This window comes from Erpetoichthys calabaricus, chromosome 4 (assembly GCF_900747795.2).
Source record: "Erpetoichthys calabaricus chromosome 4, fErpCal1.3, whole genome shotgun sequence".
In the NCBI taxonomy this organism is placed as follows: Eukaryota; Metazoa; Chordata; class Cladistia; order Polypteriformes; family Polypteridae; genus Erpetoichthys; species Erpetoichthys calabaricus.
Window position 1 is genome coordinate 8356737 of NC_041397.2, and position 27450 is coordinate 8384186.

The 27450-nt window shown below is 39.8% G+C and overlaps 1 protein-coding gene across 1 annotated transcript in view; it reads right to left on the bottom strand.

The window, feature by feature from the left end:
- The window catches only part of efnb2a (ephrin-B2a), a 51874-nt gene that overhangs the window by 11691 nt on the left and 12733 nt on the right, over positions 1-27450 (bottom strand). The window contains exon 2 of the mRNA XM_028799217.2: positions 12189-12472. Coding sequence (XP_028655050.1) covers positions 12189-12472 — 284 coding nt within the window. The remainder of the gene's footprint in view (positions 1-12188; positions 12473-27450) is intronic.

A 27450-nucleotide genomic window follows, 5' to 3' on the forward strand; every position in this document is an offset into this window, starting at 1 on the left:
AGGCACATAAATTATATACAGAAATCTTTCCAATGCAATGTTATCGCCCTGCATGGACGTCTGAAGATCTCCTCACGGCCTTGAGATATGTAATAAGTCGTTTGTGTGCTATTGCTAACATTCTCTTCTCTCGGAGAAACTGCCAAGTGAGGGCACTTAGCCCCATCCCTACCAGTTTCAGTTAACCAGATATACGAGGCGAGACACAAAAATAACCGGATTGGTGAAAAAAAAAAAAATAAAATTGATGAATTACATCATTCTAAATATTGTCACCATCTCTACCCCCCCTCCATACGTAACTTCCATTGAGTTCTGGATGTCTTCTTGGTTAAGGGTCTTCCATGTATGAAGTGAAGACAGAAACAGCAAGGCTGTTGAAGAAAAAATGTGTTCCCTTCAGCACACATGATTTACAAGTTACAAAAAAAAAAAAAAAAAAATTTATATAATTTAATAATATATATATTATATAGTCTCTCTCTCTCTCTCTCTCTCTCACAGGGAGCTAAAAATCAGGCAAATAGGGAGGATAATCGAGGACAGGAATGTGTGTGTCAGTTAAAAACTGCTTTACGGAAAAACAGAAAATTCGAGAGAAATTTGAGGGAATCATCATAGCAACTCGTGTTGGGCTCTTCACAGGATACCCCGAGCCGGTCGGCGGTTTGAGAGGATACAGTTCTAGGATTCACGTCCAGCCAACCTGCAGACGGTTTTCCAGGAAAGCCCCAAGCCCAGTCCGGTTATTTTTGTGTCTAATTTTGTGAATGGAGTAACCTGCTGGATGGAGCTCCTATGATAAGACCCTAAAAATCTGTAGCATTGGGCGAGTATCATTCCTCTTGAACAATTCAGTTCATTTAAAGAAACACCCCACACAGGACAACCTTGGTGTTCCAAATTTCATCTTTGTGTGACTGGTCATTCCTGCATCGGGCCACACTACTCAGATATTATACTGTAATGTATTATACCATAAGGAGAATTTTTTTTAAGTTCTAGCATGAAACTACTTGCCATTTACAGATTTGGGGCAGAGTTACTGTGCAATTAAATTTCCTTTTTTTTGCAACTAGACTTAACTTTTCATTTATTTTTTTCCCCCTCCTTATTGCAGATTTGCCATGACAACCCTTCTGTATCCTCCATAATCCAAAAAGATTGTGTGCTGGCATCCGAGAAAAATTAAAATTATACAAGACCTCAACCACTATATCCTGAACTGGGTAAGATTAGCACAACAAAAATGACAAGTTACAAGTGCTCAATATGTGAAGTAGGCTTAACCCATTTTCCTAATATAAAAATGTTTTAAACTCCCAAAACTTCCAGGATGCAGTATCTGGCTTCCAGTTAACAAAAAAAAAAAAAGCAATACTATTATCGAAGTGGACAAGACGGAGGCAAGTCTTGAAAAACAAGCGCACATATTTATTTAGTCATCACTGTCTAGATTTTCAGGCACTACCCTCATAACCAAATCCTACATTAGTGAAACACTGCCCCTCCATTAAAAGCAACAAGTCTGAATTTGCATAGGTCTACATAACTAAAAAAAAAAAAAAAACAAAAAAAAACCTTTAAGTCCCAAACCATTGAAACCTAAAATAAATGAACTAGCTTGCTGTAGTTTACAAGACAAGGAGGTTGGAAAATGGCTCTTTTGTGCTAAAGAATGTGGCATTGGAGCTCTTTTGAATTGTGAGGCTTGTAATCCCCTTTCACTATTTACCGCTGCATAAAAGGGTTCATGTTTAGTTCCACTTGCACTGGAAAATTTATTTAAGTCACAGAGGACGGATTTAAGCATGCATGCTTGTTGTTTTAACCCGATTAAAAAAAAAAAAAAAAACCTTAATTTATTCATCTAATCACAATCAGTCGGATTCTGATAAGAATAGCATCACTTCACTAAATAGGAGACTGGAAGGGGGTTTAAAAAAAAGTTTACATCGCACCTTTTTTTTATGGGGGGGGGGGGGGGTGTTTGAAGCAGTCACTGTTGGAACCTGACAGTTTATTTGGTCCAGCAGACAAGGCCAACGGTGTCCTCAGTGCGGTGTTAAAGAATTAAAAAGTAGTGAGGGAGTTCAAAAGAGAAGGGAAAACACAGGCAAAGTTCTCACTGCATCACTGCACATTAGCTCACCCTTCCTTTAAAAGGTCAAATTATTTTAGGTTGGAAAGCACCCTTTTTAAAGGGTTGGGGGAGTGCAAGGAGGTGTTGAGAGTTTTTTTTTTTTTTGCTTCCCTCCTCGGGAGCCATGAAGGGACAAAGGGAATCATTCAGCATTCCCAGACTCCTCCTCAGTTTCTTTTCTTTAAGGAATCTGATTAGGGTCCGGTTTCATACCTGCATGGTGCAAATCCTGTACCACATTTCATTGGAACTCAGGAAGGCTGCATTGTGTGTGTGTATTTATTTAAGTAAGTATATGCATAAATGGGTAGATAAGGAAAGAGCTTCAATAAAAACCCACAATTTACACCTAGGGACAATAAACTTTAATACTTCTAAATGAAAAGGTTTAAAACCTTGTATACTGAGCTGACAGTTTAATTATAGAAGTAAGACACCTCATAAAGCAGAGAACTCACACATATATATATATACACATCATTATATATATATATATATATATATATATATAGCCGTGTACTCTTTGCATTTATTTGACAGTAAACTATTTCAACCATTCTATGATCTGCTGTTCACAAACTGAGGGCACCGTGGCGGACGTTAGCAGATCGCTGACCAACCACAAGTGTTACCAGGTAGGTAACCACCCATACAATCAGATTGTGACACAGACTTCGAATGCCGTGAATGTAATTACCCCGATCTACATGCTGTCAAAAAAACGAACCACACGCCGTGGCGCAACGTTAGGGGCATCGCCTCTGACGTCCGAGGTTCGATTCCCGAGAGGGAGTGCAGTGGAGTGTGTACACCTGATGAGCCCAGAATGAGGGCGAAACACGTGTCGTGTACTCTTTGCATTTATTTGACAGTAAACTATTTCAACATACGTATGTATGTATGTATGTATGTATGCATATATACATATATACATACATATATACATATATACATACATATATACATATATATACACATACATATATATACACATACATATATATACACATACATATATATATATATATATATATATACACATACATATATATACATATACACACACACACACACACACACACACTGCGGTGGGTTGGCACCCTGCCCGGGATTGGTTCCTGCCTTGTGCCCTGTGTTGGCTTCCAGCAGGAAAATGGATGGATGGATATATACATACATACACACACACACACACACAATCTTTATATATAATCTTCATTTGGATCTTGATCTTTGTTTGTCCGCGAATTCACTGCCGTGTGTGGTGTTCCTGCTGTGTTCAGTAGAGGGCAGTAGTGATGGAGGAGGAGAGGAAGTGAGGTGGAGGATCGTTAGATGAGGTTGGAGTGTGGCGATTAAAGAGGATCGAACTAAAGGAGACTACGTGCTGTTTGTACTGGCTGAATACACAACACCTTGGTTGTTACTTTTCTTTACAAACACTGTCGACAGCACTCTGTGTGTTTAGATCTGGCGTCGACACCTGCTTCGTTGTCGAGACTGTGGTTTTTTGTGTTTCTATCGACCGTCGTTGGCAGCACTTCGTCCAAATCGAATATTCACCCACTTCTTGGAGTCGGCAGTCAGAGTATATAAGTCGGGCATACTTCTGTGATTTTTCATCAGTCGGCATTTGGAGTTCAAGAAAGAAACATTGGTTCTTCCTTACTCTTTGGATTGCCACAAGGCAACCTGCGAGATTGGAGAAAGGTTGAGAAGAGATCGTGAGAGGAAAACGACAGTGTCGTGAATACGAGACGGACTGTGAACGGAGAGAAGCAGAAATGCTCCTCTACCACCACAATTACTATTCGGACAGTGATTCAGAGTAGGCCGTTCCTATCGAATCAATGTCCAAGGGTTTTGTTTTTTAATTTTGTTTCCCTTATAAAAAATCATAATGCTGTACGACAAAGGGCCCAGTTCACAACTGGCAGCCGCGTTTAAACAGGGAGCCCTTCACAGACAACTTTAACACGTGCAACGTAGTTGGGCGCACATGGCTAGTATAAGTATGTGTATTATATTATATTAATATATATATATATATATATATATATATATATATATATATATATATATATATATATATTATATATATATATATAAAAAAGCAGCATGTGTATTTAAAACACAGCATAACGTGTATTAATTATAGGAATTTTTTGCCGGGATAGGCTTCACACTCCCATGATATTCACTTGAATTATGCATTGGCTTTGAGAATTAATAATAAGCCACCAATGTGCAGCATCCACCTAGATGATGCGATGGCAGCCATTTTTGCACCAGTTCAGTACGCTCACCACACATTAGCTATTAGGTGGTGAAGTCGTGAGAGATCTAGTGAGCCTATTAGGGATGGGAAGGATTAGGGGCCAGAATGACTAGGTGCTATGGAGGGCAGTTTAGCTTGGACATTGGGATACACCCTATTCTTTACAAAAGGATGCCCAGGGATTCTTTATGATGTGAGTGAAAGACAGACAGAGAGACCCTTGTTTTAAACATTTCATCTGAAGGATGACACCATTTTTACAGCACAATATCCCCATTGCTGCACTGGTGGCACTGGGATCCACATTCAGACCACAGGGTAAGCGCCCCCAGGTGACTTCAGCAACCCATTTTCCTGGTTGGTCTCCCATCCAAGTACTGGCTGGGCCCGAACATGCTTAGCCTTCAGGTGCCCTCGTTTCCCATGTATCATCTGTAATTATTATCAGAAGCGCTATATAAATGTAAAGAATTATTATCAGCAACTAAATAGAGGAGAGCCAACCAGGTGCACCCCAGGACTTTAAAGGGCATTTCCTACTGTAGCAGGACAATTAAACCGGTTTAGTCTAAACAGAGGAGAGACAGCATTAAGACCTAATCCAGGTCTTCAAAATAGTCAAAGGCATTAATAAAGTAGCTCCAACAGAATTCTTACAAGTTACCGTAATCATGAATCACAAACTTGACGATGATAGTATAAATTAAGAGGAAAAAACAGCATTTAGGATTGAAGCCAGAAAGCACTTTACACAAAAAGTTGTTTGTAGGTATCTGCAAGAAACTACTAAGCCATGGAATTCAAACAGAAACCATGATAACCTTTAACATCTACAAGAGATGTTGGGACAGCGTGGCTAATACCTTAAGGGTGGGGGGATCGGGTAGAGAAAGGAGAAAAAAAAAAACAAAACTGAATGGCCGCCTCTTGTTTGTCAAATGTTTATGCTCTATATTCTAAACAGGCATCCAAAAAAAAAAAAAATATATAAAAAAAGTTAAACAGTGATTACAAGCCACAATCCTTCAGCAATAATTGTTTTCATTACTTCCCTAAATGATAAATCTAAAACCTGCTCAGTCAGCTCGGAGAACAATAGTCTGAATTCAGGGTTTCATTTCAGATTCCTTTTCTCTTTCCTTCCTCCTTGCAGAAGCACAATGCAGTTGGTTAATTATTCAGTACTATTATAGCACCTTTCAAAGTGCACACTTCAAGACACGAGATACAAGGGCTTCTTACAATAAAAAGAAACTGTTTGGATCAGAACTCTCGACACACTAAAACGCCTGGCAAAGGTATTAATGGTCCTTATAATTAGTTTGCCATAGGCAATCAAGCGTAGAGGTTAGCTGTTTTCACTCAGTTATTGCCTAATTTCAGTTTTTTTTTGTCCACTTTTCTGCCTAACGTTAAGGGTCAATAACTTTTTCCACCTTAGTCCAGATGCACACAACCCCAGCACTTAGTGTGGCTTCATAATTCACAGCTGCTGTTTAACCGACACTTATTTCAGTGTAAAGCAAGGTGTGTCTTTTGGAGGAAAAAAAAATTTTCCATATATTTGAAGGAATATGAAAACCATGTTGTAATAGCTTCAGGAAAGCGGAAGAATGGAGGATTTTGGGAGAGAGGGCTAAAAGAAATAAGAAAACTGAATGAGGTTTAACCATGATCAGGATTCAGACGTCAAGTCTGCAAGGAGAGCCACTGAAAAGAGTGGAGAAGTTTAAATATGTAGGATGAGCGATAGCCTAAGATGGAGAATTCGATGCAAAGATAACCCATAGAGTGCACTGTGGATGGAATAATTAGAAGGAAGTATCAGGAGTATTGTGTGATCAGAGAATTTAGGCAAAGGTTAAAATGATGCATGGGCAGTAAAGGGAGCACAGGAGGAAAAAAAAAAGTTGGATATGGCAGAAAAGAGATGACCGAGATGGATGTGTGGAGTTCCAAAGAAAGGATAGGGTCCGAAACGAGACCAGAGGTACAACAAAAGTGGGAAAGCTATCCAAAAAAGTGTTATTGACATGTGGAGGAGGACAGAAAAGGAATATGTGATGAACAACAGAAAGAGAAAGCGAGGGAGGCCAAGGTGGAATAAAAAGAAGATCTGAAGGAAAAAAGGTTCCGACTGGCAAGAAGGTGTAGGAGCAAGCCGTCTAAATAAGGTGGACCAGGCACGTCGACCTCCACATTAGAAGAGGAAGACTATTCATAGGCCTGTTCAGAGCCACACCGCAGTCTCCTTCTATACCATTGCCTGGAGCCCAAGGCTGAATAGACAGCTGTCTCATGTACTGTGGCAGGGAACAAACCTGCAAAGCACAGGTAAAGAACTAGCAGTTCAGTTTTTAGTGATTCAATGATTTGCTGCCACTTGGCTCAAAAAACAGATGGGATAATTCAGAGAGCCGACGATGGAAAGTTACCTATGACTAACTCCGATATTATGCGCACGAGCCCAGGTCAGGTTTTTCATGTGGCTGTTTAAAACAATGGGTCCCTGTATTTAGCATGAAATCTGTGAAGGCTCAAGTTTCAGTTTAGTCTCTTTACAGTCACACTATAAGTTGAAATAATCAAGTATTTATTATTATCTGTAAATACATGCTGCATCAAGGTGGTGTTCTGATGGGTTAAATTTTTGATTTGTTAAAGTTTAGTACTCCAAGCTTGACAGTGGGAAATGCACTATACACAATTAAAAAAAAAAAAAAAAAATTACAAATAATGCAAATATGTCAATATTTAATTTCACTCTACAGTTTGCTCTTCCCAAAAGTAAATAAATAAGGCCACCAACACACACTAGACAATAAAGAGTGGTCTTGTGCACAGCGCATTCAAATTAAGTTTGCATGAAAACTCATTCTTAGTCCACAGTCAGCCATGAAGTGTACCACCATATCCAAACCTAAAAACCGTGCTCCGCTTCACTAGATATACAAGTCACACTACAACTCAGTTTTTCCACAATGATGGCAGGGTGGATAATCTCCCCTTCCTGACTTTTTCCTAAATGGGGTGAGGCTGTAGGAGATCCCCATGCCTCACCTCTAAAGTCCCGAGGACAGGTAAACAGAGAGGACAACTCGCTCGTTTAAAAATTTCTTTAGAGTGGCCGCCCATTGCAGAGTTAACGTCATTCAAGTGGAGTAATGAGCTATTATTTCCAAATGTGTGTTCTTGCACCCTTGTGGCATCTAGGCTTTAAATCCCAATGGTGCGTGACTCCATTAACAACTTACAACTTTCAAGCTCCGTTAGGCACCCAGAGATGTGCACATCGCTTTCTTTTTTTTTTCCCCTAGATTTCAAAAACACTTGGAAGACGAGCAAATGCAATCCAGTCCGGGTGACTGCACACTTAAACTTTTCTTCGGCAAACAAAGCAGTTTAAAAAAAGTATTGTTTTTAGTAGGACACAACTACAGGGAGATTGAGCCGTACTTTATACAGTTTAGGAAAACTCAAGGACACCGGAAGAAAGCCGTGTTCAGTTAAAACACTCGGAGCAATATATAAAAAAGGTTCACCTTTCTGCGCAATTAGATGCTCAGCCCAGTGGGTTCAGGATTGAAGCACAAAATTTATCCAGAAAAAAAGCTATATATAGCTAAATATAATACGCATTTGCTTTAAAAGTAGTCTTGGTGTCACATTTTCCATACACCTCTATACCAAAGTGTACAAAATTACATGTCTGAACTTCCACTTCATATAAAACACTGGAAAATGTTATAAAAATAATTGTGATGGTCTATTTAACTCCAGTTTAATTTACAATTATTTGCATTTCTGTATACAGCCTAATTTCATGTGGTTATATTTTAACATAAACATAATTGGAGGCGACTTGTAGAACACTGGTGGGACAATTTGTGGATTACATACCAAAGGTTAAAAATTGCCTTGTACAATATTTAAGTGTAATGTAAATCAAGTCTTTACATTAAAATTGTGGAGTCTTTACAGATATAGAAAGTCTGAGGCCTCCATTGAATTTCTGCAAAGATTTGGCCTTCACTAGACATCTTAAGTCACATCAGTAAGTGAGTAAAAAATGTGAGGTTTGAATACATAATGGGAGGTCTGAAAATCAAGAGTATGCCTTTGAGAAGGATTTAAGAGTCCTAGTGGACTCATCATCATCTGGTAGACAGTGTTCAGAAGCCATTAAGAAGGCCAACAGAATGTCAGCTTATATAGCGCCTTGATGTGTGGTGAGTACAAGTCACAGGAGGTTCTGCTCAAGTCTTTATAACACACTGGTGAGGCCTCATCTGGAGTCCTGTGTGCAGTTTGGGTCTCTAGGCTACAAAAAGGACATAACAGCACTAGAGGGGGTCCAGAGAAGAGTGACTGGGCTGATTAAGGGCTACAGGGGATGAGTTATGAGGGAAGGTTAAAAGAGCTGAGCCTTTACAGGAGATGAAGAGGAGACCTGACTGAAGTGTTTAACATGATGAAGGGAATTAGTCCAGTTGATCGAGACGGTGACTTTGTTTAGGAGTCGTAGTGGACTCTAAGCTATCAACTGTCAGACAGTGTTCAGAAGCCATTAACAAGGCCAACAGAATGTCAGGTTATATAGCGCCTTGATGTGTGGAGTACAAGTCACAGGAGGTTTCTGCTTAAGCTCTATAACACACTGGTGAGGCCTCATCTGGAGTCCTGTGTGCAGTTTTGGTCCCCAGACTCACAGGTGGCACAGTGGTAGTGCTGCTGCTTTGCAGTAAGGAGATTATGGGTTCGCTTCCTGGGTCCTCCCTGTGTAGAGCACGCTTTGAGTAGCGAGAAACGCGCTATATAAATATAAAGAATTATTATTGAAAAAGGACATAGCAGCACTAGAGGTGGTCCAGAGAAGAGTGATGGGGCCGATTCAGGGCTACAGGGGATGAGTTATGAGGAAAGATGAAAAGAGCCGAGCCTTTACAGGAGATGAAGAGGAGACCTGACTGAAGTGTTTAAAAAGTATGAAGGGAATTAGTGCAGTGGATCAAGCCTGCGGACTTTAAAATTAGTTTATTGGGAACATGGGGACAAATTTCACACAAACATTAGGAAGTCCCCAAGTAGTGTGATGAACAGTGCGACTTTAAAAAAAAAAAAAAAAAAACTTACAAAAATCAACTTGATAATTTTAGAAGTAGTAAGTGAATAGGGACTGGTGAGCTTTGTTGGGCTGAATGGCCTGCTCTCATCTGTTTTACTTGGTGTACCCATCTGAACAATCTAACATGTTTATATTTAAAAATCACATAAACATTTACGTAGACACATGAAAATGGTGCCCAGAGATAGCCCCCCCAGGACACAGGGAGAACATGCAGTTTACAAAAGGCATGGCAAGGCAAGTCTGGGCCACAGACTTGTGAAATTACATCAGTGAACCATTACTGAATGTTACCAGAACACTACAATGTCCAAGTTTGTGTACATGTGATGTGCAGAGAGCTAGAGCATGGAGTTTAAAGGTATTGTTTCCTCTTCGATACTACAAAGGTTACTATTTGGGTTTACTCTGGATAGCCAATGTAAAAATACAGAAATGTACTTCTAAAACTTTCAGAAAACATTTGCTGGCCATCAAACTTAAAAGAAGCAGTGCGTTTCTCTATAATCCACCTACCCATCTAGACTGGTATCATCTGCAAACTTAACCAGTTTGTCATCTATATTCCTATCAAAATGTTTATTACATTAAAAACAGCAGCAGCCCCAGTGACCCTTGTTAAACACCACGGTTAACAGCCATCCTCAACTTCTTCTTTTAGTTTGATGCCCAACATCTCATTCACCTTATTGAATGATTTTCTGAAAGTCCAGATAACATCATCATCATCTGCTCCACTCTGGTCGTATCCTTTTTTTGCTTCCTCATAGAATTCCAACATGTTAGTAAAACATGACCTTCCCTTGTCTGAACCTGTGCTGACTGTTCAGTAAAACTCCTGCTCACCCCATGTGTTGCCCCATCATTTCCTTAATAATGCATTCCATTAAAATTTCCTTGTGATGCACATTAAGCTTACTAAGCTATAGTTGCTTAGATCTGCCCGGTCACCTTTTCTGTATAGCAGGATAATATTTGACATTTTCTAGTCCTTCAGAATTTCCCCAGTGCACAGGGACTTCCTAAAATAATGTACCAAGGGTTTATATCTGTACTCGCGAACCTCCTTAAGAATAGAAGGGTACATATGAATTGGCTCTGGTGAATTTGGATTAAACAGGTTTGAAGATGGATGAATGGATGTTGAGAGATTATGATAGATGTACAGTAATCCCTCCTCCATCGCGGGGGTTGCGTTCCAGAGCCACCCGCAAAAGAAGAAAATCTGCGAAGTAGAAACCATATGTTTATATGGTTATTTTTATATTGTCATGCTTGGGTCACAGATTTGCGCAGAAACACAGGAGGTTGTAGAGAGACAGGAACGTTATTCAAACACTGCAAAACAAACATTTGTCTCTTTTTCAAAAGTTTAAACTGTGCTCCATGACAAGACAGCGATGACAGTTCTGTCTCACAATTAAAAGAATGCAAACATATCTTCCTCTTCAAAGGAGTGCGCATCAGGAGCAGAGACTGTCATAAAGACAGAGGAAAGCAAACAAATCAATGGTGCTGTTTGGCTTTTAAGTATGCGAAGCACCGCGGCACAAAGCTGTTGAAGGCGGCAGCTCACACCCCCTCCGTCAGGAGCAGAGAGAGAGAGAGAGAGATAGAGAGAGAGAGAGTTTGTTTTTCAATCAAAAATCAATACGTGCCCTTCGAGCTTTTAAGTATGCGAAGCACCGTGCAGCATGTCGCTTCAGGAAGCAGCTGCACAGAAGGTAGCAACGTGAAGATAATCTTTCAGCATTTTTAGACAAGCGTCTGTATCGTCTAGGTGTGTGAACAGCCCCCCTGCTCAATCCCCCTACGTCAGGATCAGAGAAAGTCAGCGCAAGAGAAAGAGAAAAGTAAGCTGGGTAGCTTCTCAGCCATCTGCCAATAGCGTCCCTTGTATGAAATCAACTGGGCAAACCAACCGAGGAAGCATGTACCAGAAATTAAAAGACCCATTGTCCGCAGAAATCCGTGAACCAGCAAAAAATCCGCGATATATATTTAAATATGCTTACATATAAAATCCGCGATGGAGTGAAGCCGCGAAAGGCGAAGCGCGATATAGCGAGGGATTACTGTACACACATAGAAGTGGGCACACTTGTATATAAGCTCTCTGTACTCGCACAAAAGTGTAAAATTATATAGAGGGATCGGAACTAATACACATTCACAAATATATAAAATAAAAAGCAGGTCTTGCCACATCTGGATAGAAATGTTTCAAATGGGAATACCTGCTTTTTATTTATATATATTTTGCCATATCTGGATAGAAATGTTTCAAATGGGAAGAGATATATAAAATAAAAATTGGATCTTGCCACATCTGGCTAGAAATTTGTTTCAAATGAAAAAAAAGACATATGCAGCACCTCATGGTGGAGGCCCATTTGCACAATGAGAGAAAGAGAGAGACAGACAGACAGGCCGGCCGGCCATCTCTTGCTTCAGGAAACAACAGGCTTTTACTGTGAGAAAGCACAGGGAGGTTTTAGAGCTGCAGCTTTAAATGGTTTATCAAGCCTGCCAAACCCTGAGGCAACAATCAGGTTTACTTTTTACAACGCACTGTAAAGGCAAATAAAATGAAAAGGATGCGTCACATCAAAGTTCACTTCATTTCAGGTTTGAATACTTACAAATGATATAGTAATCCTTGTATCTGGAAAATTCCAGCCCCCACAGATTTGGACTAAACTCCTGAAACTTGAGGGTAAACTTGACGTCCTGATCTGGTTTGACGCAGTTCAGTAAAGGGGTGTCCGTTTTGGTGATAATGCACTTCTCCGCTTGGTCTTTTGGAACCAAGTACAGTTTATAGTATTCATACTTGTCACTCTGTCGTGAGTCCAGCTTTGGGCAAACAATGTCCATCTTGTCCCCAATTTGTGGATATAACACCAGTCCTTGTCCAGGGGAAAACCTATTAAGACAAGGAGGGAGGAAAAAAAAAATGAATAAAAATAAAATAGAAAACGTGTCAAGCCAGGTATATGCAAAAAAAAAAAAAAAATTATCACACAGCAATCAGGTATCTGTGGGAACTCGCTGGTGGCTATATTTAAAAGCACACAACTCATACACACATATCTGTTGTCACAGAAACACTGATGAGATCACCAAACAGGTTTCTGGAAAAAGCTTTTGTGCGCTTCTTGAGAAGACAAAAAAAAAAAAAAAAATCCACCCCGTAAGTGTTTTCTTCCTGCAGGTTCCTTGAGAGCTACAGGACTAGTTCTGCTGGTTATCAAGCCATCTCTTGATCTTAAGAGACACACACATCCACGGTGTTTTCTTTTTTTGGGGACATGTGGGCAAGCTCTCCCTGGCAGCCAAGACCAAGTGGCTGCCATTTTATATCTGCCTACCAGTGATGAAGCCTATTTTTTTTTTTTTTTCCTCCCATCACCACTCCCTGTTCAAAACCTCCAGCATTTAATACACACACCATTTTTTATTATGACCCATTAAAATGAGCTTTACTACCCTTTATTTTCTAGAGCATTCTTTTTTTATGTTGCGGTCTGGCCTCTTAATGATAAAAGGGTATTAAATTCAAAAGTTTGGAGCTTGGCACCCCTCCACCCCCCAAAGTCAATTGCTCTGTTCGTTCTTTGCGCTTGCTTTTCATACTCCCACCTATTTTGCCATTTCAGCAGTATTGGGTCCAAGGCATTGGAAGCAAAAGTTCATTGCAGAAGCACAACCACAGTTGAACAGGGCAAGTTTGGAGTAATCCTAGTAAATAAAAATGAATGCAGACACAATATTGGTTGTAGAAGGATACCCGAGAACCTGGACAAATCTCACACGATGACATGTCCACAAACAGAAAGGCAGTTGATTTAGACAAATTAACTAACTAATGCAACAAGATCTTTAAATCCTTCTCTAAGTCATGTAATATTTTTCCTGCAATTTTACAGGTAGAACTTCAGCCAAACAAGGAGAGAAAGAAAACAGCATCGTTTCTACAGCCAACCAAGAACGAACCTGGAGGCCTCTACAAGGTAAACCCCTTTAATGGCATAAGAAACAGCATACAAGCTTTCCATGTCAGCAAAATACTAAAGCAGCGAAAAGAAAAGCTTCACGTCAAACCCCACGAAGCGTAGTGCTGGGCATACAATGAGCAAAGAACTAAATAAAACTGCTATTGTTGCCTTATATGTGTTTTTACATACCCGGGTTCAAATTCTAGACTGATAATTGTGTGTGCAAGGTGTTAACATGTCCTCACTTGGTCTCTGTATAGACCAGGTTACTTGGGAATTCTCAGCTGGTATTGTGCTGAGTTTGTAGGCTGTAAGAGTGTGTGTGTGTTTTGTGACAAAGTGGTGGCCAACTAGGGTTGGTTCCTGCCTTCCTCGCTGTTAAAATGGGATCCAACCTCAGCGAACACAGAAGGAAAAAAAGTTACAATACAATGAATAAAAAAAATATTAAATTAAAAAGTGAATCTAGCACACGTCCGACTGTTTCCATTCAGTTATACAATAAATTTGTGTGCGTTTCTTTAAGACTCAATTAAATCACACATTTGTACAGCTTTCAAATCAGATGGATGTCAAGTAAGGATAAGCAATGTAGGTCTATGTAATATATATATAATACAGTCGGCCCTTGATATACGACCGGCCTGACATGCGAACAACTTGGTTTACGACCAAAATTTTGGTTTTGAATTACGACCAACATCTTGCATTACGACCCGAATGTGGTCACGTGTATCCACTTGTGCGATTGTAAACAAACAGCCGAGAGCGTTTGTAAGCGTCAGTCGGAGCCCAGATACGCGTGTTTGTGGACGTAATTTCGGTCAGTGCAGTGATTTATATAATTTATTTTGATAATTACTAAGGAAGGGAGAGAAGGTAACGAAGGTAAAGAAAGTGATCACAATCGAAATGAAGGAAATTGTGCGGAAATATGAGTGGCGTTCGTGTGACCGATCTCGTTAATATGTACAGCATGTCGAAATCCACCACCTCGACAATTTTACAAAGAAGATTTGTATAAGGAAACTCCTTCCAAACAACCATCTTCCATTTCATTCTCCTCCTTCTCCCTTCCTGCAAGCCAAAGATGTCAACTTAAATGGTGAGTACAGTATGAAATTGTTGTTTGTGGTAGGCTAGGCACTTTTTAATAACTTTTTGGTTAATAATAATAATAATTCATTACATTTATATAGCGCTTTTCTCAATACTCAAAATGCTATCCACACAGGGAGGAACCGGGAAGAGAACCCACAATCTTCTACAGTCTCCTTACTGCAAAGCAGCAGCACTACCACTGCGCCACCTGTGGTTAGTACATTAGAAAAATTATTGGTGTTTTTTTGGTAAATTATGCACATTATACAACCGTTTTTTATTAAAGTGTTGCTGTGGGAGGTTCAGAACACATTTATGGGTATTTCCATTATTTCTTATGGGAAAAATAGTCTTGACTTACAACCAACTTGAGTTACAAACTCAGTTTGTTCGCGAGGGCTGGTTGTAAGTCAAGGGTCCACTGTATATCTAACACACAAAACACATACATAAAATCCTAAGCCTAAAAGTGCAATGATATTATGCAATGTTTATATGTTATGCTTTAAAATGGGCTTATTTTAAAAATACACACACACACATTAATTAATAATATATATAATATACGATTCTTTTCTCCCCCTTCGTGGATCTCCAGCTGCACACACACACACCTGTGGTGGGTTGGCACCCTGCCCGGGATTGTTTCCTGCCTTGTGCCCTGTGTTGGCTGGGATTGGCTCCAGCAGACCCCCGTGACCCTGTGTTCGGATTCAGTGGGTTGGATGATGGATGGACACACACACAGTGTCACTTTTCAGAATTTATCAAATTTGAATGTGATGTTATTAGGGTTTTAAGATTCTTATTCAGTTTTTGAAATTATAAAACTAAAATATCAAGATGGTTGAGTTACGATTACCCATTGCATACCAGTTTACTCCTTTAAATAACTGGAAAAATCAGGTGAAAACTAATTTTAAAAAAAAATTAAAAAAAATAAGAATGTCAGTTAAAAAGGAATGAATCATTTCTTTAGTCTCTTATAAATCAATAAATACATAGATAAATAAATAAAAAATAAATAAATACTTATTGAGCATAATGGACTTCAGTTTAATGGGAATACTCCAAAATCGGTAAGAGTAAATATTTTTATTCTCATTTCATGATTTTTACCAAGTTAAAAATTTACATATTTAAATAATTTCATGATTTTGGCTTATTAACAATGTGCTTGGTGTTACCCATTAACCCCCCTAAATAAATAAATGTATACATACGCAGATATGAAAGGCACTACTTGATAGACAAAGCGAGTCAAAATCATGTTAAAACTAATGGCACTGCTATAGATATATACACACACAATATATACATACATAAATACACACACACACACGTATACAAGTTCTGTGCCACATATGGTCCATGTTTTGAACAGGATGGCGAACAGGTCGAGACGTTCCTGTAAATCACCTTGCACACATGAAGTACGTTTTGTGAATAAAATTGTTTCTGCCATTCAAATGTTAATTTTTGACTCGCCCCATATAATCATATCCTCCGCACTAATTTTTCTGTTTGTTAAAACTTCACCTTTTTGAAAACCCAAACGTAGGAGAGGAGAAAAAAAAAAATCCCACTCTCCATCTCCTGAATCTGCTCTTACAATCAAAGCAGCACAGGAGCCAAGGCAGGAATTCTTTCCAGACAGAACTGTAATGAAGTGCCTACTGAACAGAATTAGGATAAAAAGTCAGAGTTCTTCCAGACAGACATTTCTTAAGGTACAGAAAAGGCTGCAATTTCGAGGCCTGTTCCTTTGCGGGGCTTTTAACACATTTGGCAGACTTAGTGCCACAGGGTGCGACGTATCAAGAGGAAGCAGAGTATCATTAAAAACATTAAGTGGGGTGACAATGGAAAAGCAGTGCAAGATCTGTGGAAATTCTATCCAAGGAGGAAAAAATAATAAAAAAAAAAAAAAAGGCACCAACACCAAGAATTCCAAACCACCCATATATATATATATTTTATATATTGCTTGCTCGGTAGCAAAGCCATAAATTACACAAGTCACATTTGCACCCTAAGCATATTCTGGTTTACAGGCAACATGCCATTCTCTAAATTCATTCAAACCAAAATGCTGGCAGCAGCCCTTCAAACCGCATGAAAACACTTTGCAGTCAGCTGCAGCCTTCACTGGCCTTTCTCAACAAAAGAGCGGTTTTTAAAAAACACAGAAACTCGTTCTCCATCTTGGATGTTGCTCCCCTCAAAATGAGCTCAGTACCCAGTGCCCTCCTGCCCGCCCGCCACTGCACTAAACTCACTCCAGATGTGAATAAATAAGATTTCACAGGAACAGAAACTCCAAGCCGCACCCCGTCACAACAGACAGCGCCCTCCCGGCTTTGTGTACAGAGCGCCAACTGAAGCCCGTCTACAAATTCATTTTGTCAAGCGGTACTTCGCAAGGAGGAGGAAACCAAAGCATAATCCTCCACCATGCCACAAATGCCCAGCTTCTTTATTTGTGGGGTAGCAAGCCGCTTGTTAGAACAGACGTTTAGTTCTGCTGTATGCATAAAGAGAGGCTTCCTCCTTATGTCAGGAGCGGGTTTTATAACTGCAACTTATTAGGCCTGAATTATGCTACAACAGCACAAAAGAAATGTAAATTAGGGGCACACTAGAAACATAACCCAGCCATGTTTTTTTAAGGAAATCATAGCACAAACTCCTCTAATACTTACTCTTTTACATTTAAGGGGTTTTCCATGCAAAAATATGGCCTTTGGACGAGATGTAAAATTGAGATCCTGACTCACTGTGGTCATTAAAGATTCCTGGGCATCCTTTAGTAAAAAGAGTAGAGTGTATCCCAATGTCCAGGCTAAAATACCCGCCATGACCTGGTCATTGTAGCCCCCTAATCATGCCCAGTCTCCCTCACTTTTTCACCATTAAAACTGGCACAAAAATGGCTGCCATTGTATCATTCAGGTAGATGTTAACACAGTGGTGGCTGAAGTGGCTCCCCACTCTATGTAAAGTGCTATATAAATGTAATAAAATATTAAAACCTTACTGTATAACGTAAAGACAAATCAAAAATATTGTAACAAGAGTAAAAGATAATGTATAAAGTAAAGAACGACCTGAGAAGGTGGAGACAACATTTTAGCCGTTTTACAACTGGGCAGGAATACACTACACAGCACTTATTAAAAGTTTTTCAAAGCTGGATGTAAAAATGTCACACCACAAAGCATCAAAATGGACGGAGGTGGCAGGGTGGCACAGTGGTCTTGCAGTAAGAAGTTTGCATGTTCTCTTCATGTCTGCATGGGTTTCCTCTGGGTGCTCCTTCCACATGCAGGGTTGGTGGACTGGCGACACTAAATTGGCCCTGATGTGTGTGTGTGTGTGTTTGCCAGCGCTGTACCAGTGCCCTGTCCAGGTTTTGTTCCTGCCTTGCACCCTATACTGGCTGGCTGGGTTAGGCTCCAGAACACCCTGCAAACCAAGGTCAGGATACAGCGATTAAGAAAATGTCTGACTCTGGACTGTCTAGGATCTGGTGATGAAGAAAGGTCAGTTACAAATGGACCTTTTCCATAAATACAACTCCAAATTTATAAATGAATGCCTTGGGGTAGGGTCATGGAAGGGAAACCCAGAGTATAAAAACAACATGCAAACACATGGAGATAAAATAAAGTGATTCACCATTTTGGGGTATTTATATATATATATATATATATATATATATATATATATATATATATATATATATATATATATATATATATATATATATATAAATAAACGTGTCATACCCATTTTATATTTATATTCTACATGCATGCACGCATAAATTTGCATTGATGTGCTCAGCAGCCCATTTTATCTAAAGTGACGTATACAAAGAGGTCAACATCAGTCTAAGCGACTGGTTGGGACCAAGTGTTAAAGGAAAAGGCTTTAAAAAAAATTTGAGGATTACAGAACCAAAATTTCAGTTAGAAGTACAAGAGTCCTCAAAACACACCGAGAGCCTCCAAATGGAGATGGCTACCATCATTCCACTTGCTAGAAGCCACACAAGATGAGTTTGGATTGCGATTTGATATCACGTAGGAGCAGAATCGCCAGACGCCATTCAATGTGAGACCCGCGTGGTCGATGAGGAATCTGTGCAAGATAACTGAAGAGGATTGGGGCCTGATCCGCTACTTGCGTACTAAACGGACGGCACTTCCTATGGAGACCAGCACTAGAAAGGGTAGGGGAGGCGCCCTGGTTGCTTAAATTTTTGGAGTTTAAATTATTAGACTGAACTACCCCAAGCACACATACTAATCATAAAGTTAGTGGGGGTAGAGCATAGTTGCCTATAGGTCCCTTATGGGTGCCTAATGATAAAAAAACGAAAATCCGATTTGCGTCACGAGAATAGAAAAGGGTACTAGCCGTCCGTTTAGTACACAAGTACCTCCGATCCTAATCCTGGAAGAACTGGTTTCAAAGGGTCCAAAACAACCCTGGATGGGGCTACCAGATCTTTGCTGGGTACATGTACACACATTTTATATTATATGTACGGGCACACATATATATATATATATATATATAATATTATTATTAATATATATATATATTATATATATATATATATATATATATATATATATATATATATACACACACATATATATATATATATATATATATATACACACACACACACACACATAAGATACAGACATACATACGATACAGACATACATACATTAGATACACACATACATACGATACATACAATACACATACATACACATGATGCACACATTAGATACACACATTAGATACACACATTAGATACACATATACATACACATGATACATACAATACACATACATACACATACATACATACATACGATACACATTAGATACACACACATACACACACACACACATTAGATACACACATTAGATACATACGATACACACATAGCCGCACGCACACACTTATACACACATAGCCGCGCGCGCACTTGTCTTTGGATGTGGGAGGAAAACTAAATGCAGATATGGTGAAAATGTGCAAATTTCATAGAAACGCCGACCAGCTGCAGGATCTGAACCTGATCTGATAGTGGACCCAAACAGAAGCAGTGTTAACCACTGAGCAACCCTGCCCTTTATATTTACAATATTTTTTTTCCCTATAATAAATAGAAAGAAAGGCACAGGAGGTAAAGCAGCGTCTGAAGATTGAACATGGAGCCTTACAGTCTATAATCCAGTCGTTAGCCACTAAGCCTCACTGACTACTGGGCTAAAAGCACACCTTACAGATTGCACCTCTTGTCATTTATTACACTTCCTCAGCCAATAAGTGCTGGAGGGGCTTCCCTTTCCCTTCCCCTCTGGCTTAACTGGTGTCATTTTCAGCACAATTATATTTCAATTTTAATTTCAAAATGTCTCTTTACAATTACCAATACAAGATGCGGATAAGATTAAGCCTCACAGCCTACAGCAGAAAGATGGAACCACCACAGAGATGAAAAATGACTCCCTTTGATACGCATGTAATAAACTAAAGTGCAAAAATAAATAATAATGCCTGGGTGGGGGTCAACCAACATGCTGCCACTTACATTTATAAAAATCCCTATCATTTATAAATGAGAAGATATACTTGTAATCTAGCAGCACTTTAAGGTTAAATGTTGCTGCTCTTTTCTGAATGATATTAAGAGCTTAAATTTTTTTATATTTTTTTTTTTTTTTTTGACTAAAGATGCCCTCTGCGCAGAAATATATGTTGAAAAGTCACTGGGCACTCAGATACATAGATATGAAAGGCACTATATCTATGTATGTATCTATGATACACACACACACACGGCACCGATACATATAGGGTGGTCCAGATCTAAATTATGCAATTTTCATTATGCTATAACTCATTAAGTTTATTAATGAGATAATCACCCAAAAAAATCCCGGACCATCAAGAAGTGTGCGAATGGACGACACGAAGAATCATTTTTTGCTGAACTGGAATAGTCTCCGCATAAATTGAAGTCATCCAGACGATCTGGATCTGCATAATTAGATCTGGACCACCCTGTACATACATACGAAAGGCACTCATACATACGATAAAAGTCCAGCAGTTCACGAGTTAAAAGCAGGCAGGCAGCTAGCTACCATCTGCTCTTGCAATTCTGAAAGAAGGGTGTAAATCAAAAGCACGGGCTGACTTGGGGTGGCCAACAATAGACTCGCACGTTTCCGATACACTGACTAGGCAAAAAAAAAAAAAAAAAAAAAAAAAAAAGGGGGCACCAAGTAAACAAGCATCAAATAGGTCCGCACTTCATGAATGGGCATGGCTACCCCTCCAAAAGCACTTCTAGCTTTCACGTAGACGGTCTCAATTGCTGGTCACTCCACCCAGGTCTGAAATTCAAGCCAGTGCTTCCATTTTTTGACAGATAATACCATACCTCCAGCGCTGCATATCACAACGTAAGGCAACACGACATGATTAGCCGATAAAACTGGTATCCCCGAGTCCACATGTTTATTTTACACTCTCTGTGCTACAGATCAACTCCGATTTTAGTTACGTTAATATAACAAAGTGGCTACCACCACCACCACGCCTCGTTCTGTGGTTATCTACAGACAAGGCCACTTAATACAAATAAAATCTATAGAATGCACATGTTTTACAAAACCAATACAGCACTACAGATTTTTTTTTTTAATATAAATAATATATCTTATTCATCCCTGTGGGGAAATCATCTTTTCTCATGATCTTTACGGGCATTCTTAATATACACAGTTATAACCCCAAAACTATGAACTTATCAGTTACAGCTAATAAATTGGGTTCATGAGAATTACTTCTGAACATTTTGAAAAAAAAAAAAAAAAATCACTTTTGCTAGCTCAGTAGTATGAGAAAACCCCAACATATGGGATCTCATTAAAAACTTAAAGTTTAGTTATGCAAGACTCCACATTTTTGGGGCTCTCGTTTATTTTGAGCCCTCTACACCCCAAATAAAACTAACTTTTTAGACCACCTTGATTGCAGGAAATTACACACTTTTTGAAAAAAGCATAAACTAATGGGGTCTTCAAAATTAAACCACCACCACAATCAGAAGGACTGGAGGTTGGCCATGGCACATCAACTCATCCCAGAGGTTCACCCCCTAACGGAAAACAAGGGGGTCAGATTTATTACAGCGCTTCATAAAAAGTGATCACCATAACTGGTGCAATACATTCACTTTCAGATACTGGTTAGAAATGTATACTTAACGTTGTGCATTTCTACCAGCTAACTGCTGGTTTATTTTGTATTTTAAGTGTTATACTGTCCATTTGTTAGCTAGCTGGCTGCCTCACCGTCCCAGTCTCCCTTCATTGTCCACCTGTAGTTTACTTGCTTGCTTTTTCCTCCTACATCCCCAAAGATACACTTGTGAAGTTGATGGACGAGTGGCATCATTGCAGTGTTACTGGCTTATCACAGAGATGTTCCCTGCTTTGCACACAGTTCTGTCAGGACAGGCTCCAGTCCACCCCCGCCGCCAAACTGTAATAAGTAGGTTGGAGATAATTTTCTTGTCAAGTCATTGAATACATTGTGTACGTTTGTGGGGTTGGTTATTGCTTGCATATTTTTTGGGGAAGGCAAACACTCAATTCTGTAGTCCTGATGACAGACAACAAAATAATCTTAATCCAGTTTTAATTTACGTATATTTAAAAAATAGTATTCACCAATCTACGAGAGCCTCTTCTAATTTTATCGTATAAATTGTAGGTTAACAGATTTCTTAGGGCCCTTTTCGGGGGGCGGGGGTGTAACACTTATAGCCTCTATTTTAATTCTGATGGCAATGCAACATAAATCCTCGTGATGAGAGTGCGGACAATTTTAAAAAATGACGACTGTATGGACAGGACTGATTTTTGCAGACGGCAACATATAAAATTTTACGACAAAAATTAAACTGGTTTCAAATCCGTTCATTATGTTGAGTTAGAAAATGGGGGGGGGGGGGGGGTGGTATGTATATATCTGTAATAAAAAAAAAATTCTGAGACGTGACACGACTTTTTCAGAGGGATAATTTCACATCCCGTGAGATGAGACTTTGTGCCAAGAGATTTAACCACGCCCGGGGCCGGAAATAAAACGGTAGAAGACAACGTAGAACGTCAAAAAAAGGAGGTTGTAAAATGTTGGTGTGATACACATTCATAATCTCTAACCTGCTCTGCAAGTACTAAAATTCAAAAGTTTCAAAAAAATAAAATAAAAAAATGACAGTAAAGACCACATTAGCGCTAACAACTGTAAATTACTCTGAAATAACGGAACAGCGAAAACAGATTGAATATATGGACATAGGTGATATGACAGAAGTGTGTAGCAATTGTTTGGCTACAAACTAAGTAGGAGACTTGTAGATCGTCTAATTCGTGATGCCATCAGGGAAAAGTAGTGTTTCTTCTCAATGAAGAGGGGTTTCTGCGAGAATTAAAAGATTTGTTCTTCAGTGAACGCGAAATCCACATACGCGATGGGCAGAGATGTGAAGTGGCTGGTGCATACCGCAGACCAGGGGGCTGGGTAGGGGGTTGGTGAGCGAAGCGAGCAGGAGGGCAAAGCCCCCTAGTTTTATAAAAGGAAATCCTGGGATGATACTTGCTCAGAGATAAATTTCAGGACCCACGGGACGAGACTTTTTGCCAAGAGATTTTAACAAAGTCCCCCATCCTCGCAAACATTGACAACTACGCCCACAATCCACTCACTTCTCATTCATGTGAATCCTATTGTCAGACAATTCCTGCGCTCTCCGCTCCAAGCGGGGTCGGAAAGACAAAAAGAGTAGAAGACAAAGTAGAATGTTGTAAAGGTGGTTCAAAAACGTTGGTGCAATACACATGCAGAGCAGGTTAGAGATAATGGAAGTGATAAAATTCGAAATTCTCAAAAAGAGATAGTAAAGATCACATTAGCGCTAAGAAACGGAAAATTACTCCGTGAAATAACAGAACAGCGAAAAGAGATTGAATATATGGACATAGGTGATATGACAGAAGTATGTAGTGTGTGAGAATTTATATACACACACACACACACAGTATATATACACACATAACATTTATTTCTATAGCACATTTACATACAAAAAGTAGCTCAAAGTGCTTTACATAATGAAGAAAAGAAAAATGAAAGACAAAATAAATTAAAATACGGCAACATTAGTTAACATAGAAAAGGAGTAAGGTCCGATGGCCAGGGGGGACAGAAAAAACAAAAAAACACTCCAGACGGCTGGAGAAAAAAATAAAATCTGTAGGGGTTCCAGGCCACGAGACCACCCAGTCCCCTCTGGGCATTCTACCTAACATAAATAATAATATATAATTAATGAAATTAATTATTTATATATATATATATATATATATATATATATATATATATATATATATATATATGGTTGAAATAGTTTACTGTCAAATAAATGCAAAGAGTACACGACACGTGTTTCGCCCTCATTCTGGGCTCATCAGGTGTACACACTCCACTGCACTCCCTCTCGGGAATCGAACCTCGGACGTCAGCGCCAGAGGCGATGCCCCTAACGTTGCGCCACGGCATGTGGTTCGTTTATTTGACAGCATGTAGATCGGGGTAATTACATTCACGGCATTCGTAGTCTGTGTCACAATCTGATTGTATGGGTGGTTACCTACCAGGTAACGCTTGTGGTTGGCCAGCAATCTGCTAACATCCGCCACGGTGCCCTCAGTTTGTGAGGAGCAGATCATAGAATGGTTGAAATAGTTTATATATATATATTATAATGTGTGTGTATATATTATACATACACACAACGGTGCACTGCACAATAGCGTGCAGTGAATACACTTGACTTGAGCGTTCAGTCTTCATCCTGTCTCTCTGTACGTTTACCATTCGTTTGCTCAGAGGCTGATGTGCTTGCTGCTTGCTGTGCAGCTCTTCTTTACTGCACCCTAGCAGCCCGCTGCTTCTCTTTCGTCGGTATCTTTTCGCATTAAAACCAACTTAGATTTTGTGTTGTAATTACTTAGTACGTTTTCTTTAAATTTTTCACTTAATCTGGCACTTAAATCTTCAATCTGCCTCAAGAATGATTAGCGAAGGCGGTAGGGAATGAGAACGGCGCCCGTACGCATGCGCTGCACGGCCACCCTGCTGCCAAGAGTGGATTCTACAATAAAATAAAAAAAGTAATAAAATCATCACCCCAAAATTGGATAGTAGACTTCACATAGTATAGGTGTACCAAATTTCAAGTCAATAGGTGAAACGGTTTGTGAGCTACAGGCGATTTAAAATCCTAGACAGACAGATGAACAGCCACGGTAGTGTATTATAGAAGATTAAATATATGTCTTATGTATTCATTGCATTTGTAGTCCGAGTCCCGACCTGAATTGTATGGGTGGTTACCTACCAGGTAGCACACGTGGTTGGTCTTCCATTCGGCAAACATCCACCACGGTGCCCTCTTTCAGTTGCGAGAAGCAGATCATGGAATGTTGCATAGTTTACTGTCAAATAATGCAAAGAGTACGCGACACGTATTTGGGCTCATCATGCGTACGCACTCTACTGCTCCCCTCTCAGGGAATCGAACCTCGGACATCAGAGTCAGAGACGAAGCCCCTTTACGTTGCGCCACGCCGTGTGGTTTGTTTATTTGACAGCCTGTAGATCAGAGGAATTACATTCATAGTCCGAGTCCCGATCCGATTGTATGGGTGTGTACGCCTGATGAGCCCAAATGAGGGCAACACGTGTAGCGTGCTCTTTGCATTATTTGACAGTAAACTATGCAACATGTCTATATATATTATATATAATCTCACATGCATATCTCCGTTTACTAACTCTGCTGTCTAGTACAGCTGGCTTGCTTAATTTCTTCTGTAAAGTGAAACGCCTTTTGTGATTCTACACAAGTGTGTGGTTTTTAAAAAAAAGCGTATAATCACAAAAGGCGTTTCACTTTACAGAAGAAATGTGACGCAAGCCACCACACAAACAGATGCTGGTGTACATGTATTGGATCAAGCTGCCCCCCCCCAAATGTAAGCTTGCAAGGTCACGTTGTTAAGCCGTCTGCATTCCACACAGACGCCATTAATTTAATTTGGGGGGGGAAATAAATGAAATAAAAAGACAGGTACACAAGTGAAGCTCCATGTTTGATAAGGAGAAATAAACATAGCCGGCTTCCCTTTATATCTGTGCCTGTAATCACTTTAACCTTCATTTAAAGTAAACACGGAGGGCCACGTCCATTCACGTTCTCCTTTGTCATTTCCTCTCCATAAATATGCACCAGTCTGCATATAAAAAGGCCGATGGAGGCTCGGGGCTTGCTGGACGTTTATCATGCTCTGTTCTCCTGCTAACAAGTAAATACTTGCCTGAATGGGCTATTAGCAATCATTGTTGAATACCGAATGTGAGCAGCCTGGCAATGAAGAGAAGGTACAATTACAGAGATGGATTACTAAAGTTTCATGTTCACAACAAGAGAGAGAGAGGATGGATTCTTTACACGACTATTTCACAAAATTATCATCCAGAGGCAATCAGGACGAAGGGAACGCTGCTGCGGGTGAGCAGATTAGGAGATACAGTTGCATGGCCCCTTAATACACTGAGCTCATTTCGATCAACTGAAGGGGTGAGAGGGCTGCGTAACACCCTAACACTACCTCAGGGGAACACCCCCCCCACCCCAGATTATCAGTTCATTAAATAAAAACTTGATGATGCAAGCAAGCTGCAGACATGGCATGCTGTGACGGAAATGATAGAAGGCCTCCTCACTTCTAGGGGTGGGCAAGAAACACAATGCTGGGATCTGTATGGGCTTTGGTGCAGCACATATGTGCACTTTAATTAGATCACACACAATTAGCTATTCGAGCGTTCAAGATGCACGCACACACACACAGACAGCGATTCTCTGAATGGAGAGAGCACAAGGAGTGTTCAGCGGGAGGCCGATGGAATTCTTCCATCCTCTACAAGTTACTTCCCCAGACCTCACCATTTGAATTGGCGTTTCAATGAAAGTGAAAGTGCATTCTGGGAAGCCCTGCCCTGCCCTACCAGATCTCGCTACACACTTGCGAGAACCTGGAAGACGACTCTATAATTAGATAGTCCTCTGGTACCCTTTTCTTTGCCTTTTGCAGGCATTCAATCATCAGAGAGCTCAAGTGGATCAGGCCGTAAAGTCATAATTAAAAAGTCTATACCATTTATTTAAAACACACACACACATTTCTAAGTTGTTATTCTACTGGTAGGAAAGGACCTGAACGTTTAAGAGAACCCACAGCAGGACACCTAAAATGCTCGTCTGTTTTCGTGAAGCATGTTGTCAAAAAAGAGACACCCCTGATGGTTTGTACTGGCGCTTCAAACAACGTAGAGACGTCTATAAAAGAAAATCGCCATTTGTTTTGTAGTCAGTTTTGGGATTGAGGAAGGTCCGACTGTACGTGACCCTGTAATAGAAAAAGCAGGCTCAGGAAATAGAACTGCACGATTTTAACCAAAAAGTGACTTAACGAAAAGTGAAGTGAACTCAAGATATTATTTCTTTGGAATTAGGGTGGCATGGTGGTGCAGGGGCAGTGCCGCTGCCTCGCCGTAAATAGTACCGGGGTAATCGTGGACACCTTTGGAAATGGAGTGTAAAGTGAAACCAGAAAGGAAATTCATTAAGCAAACAAT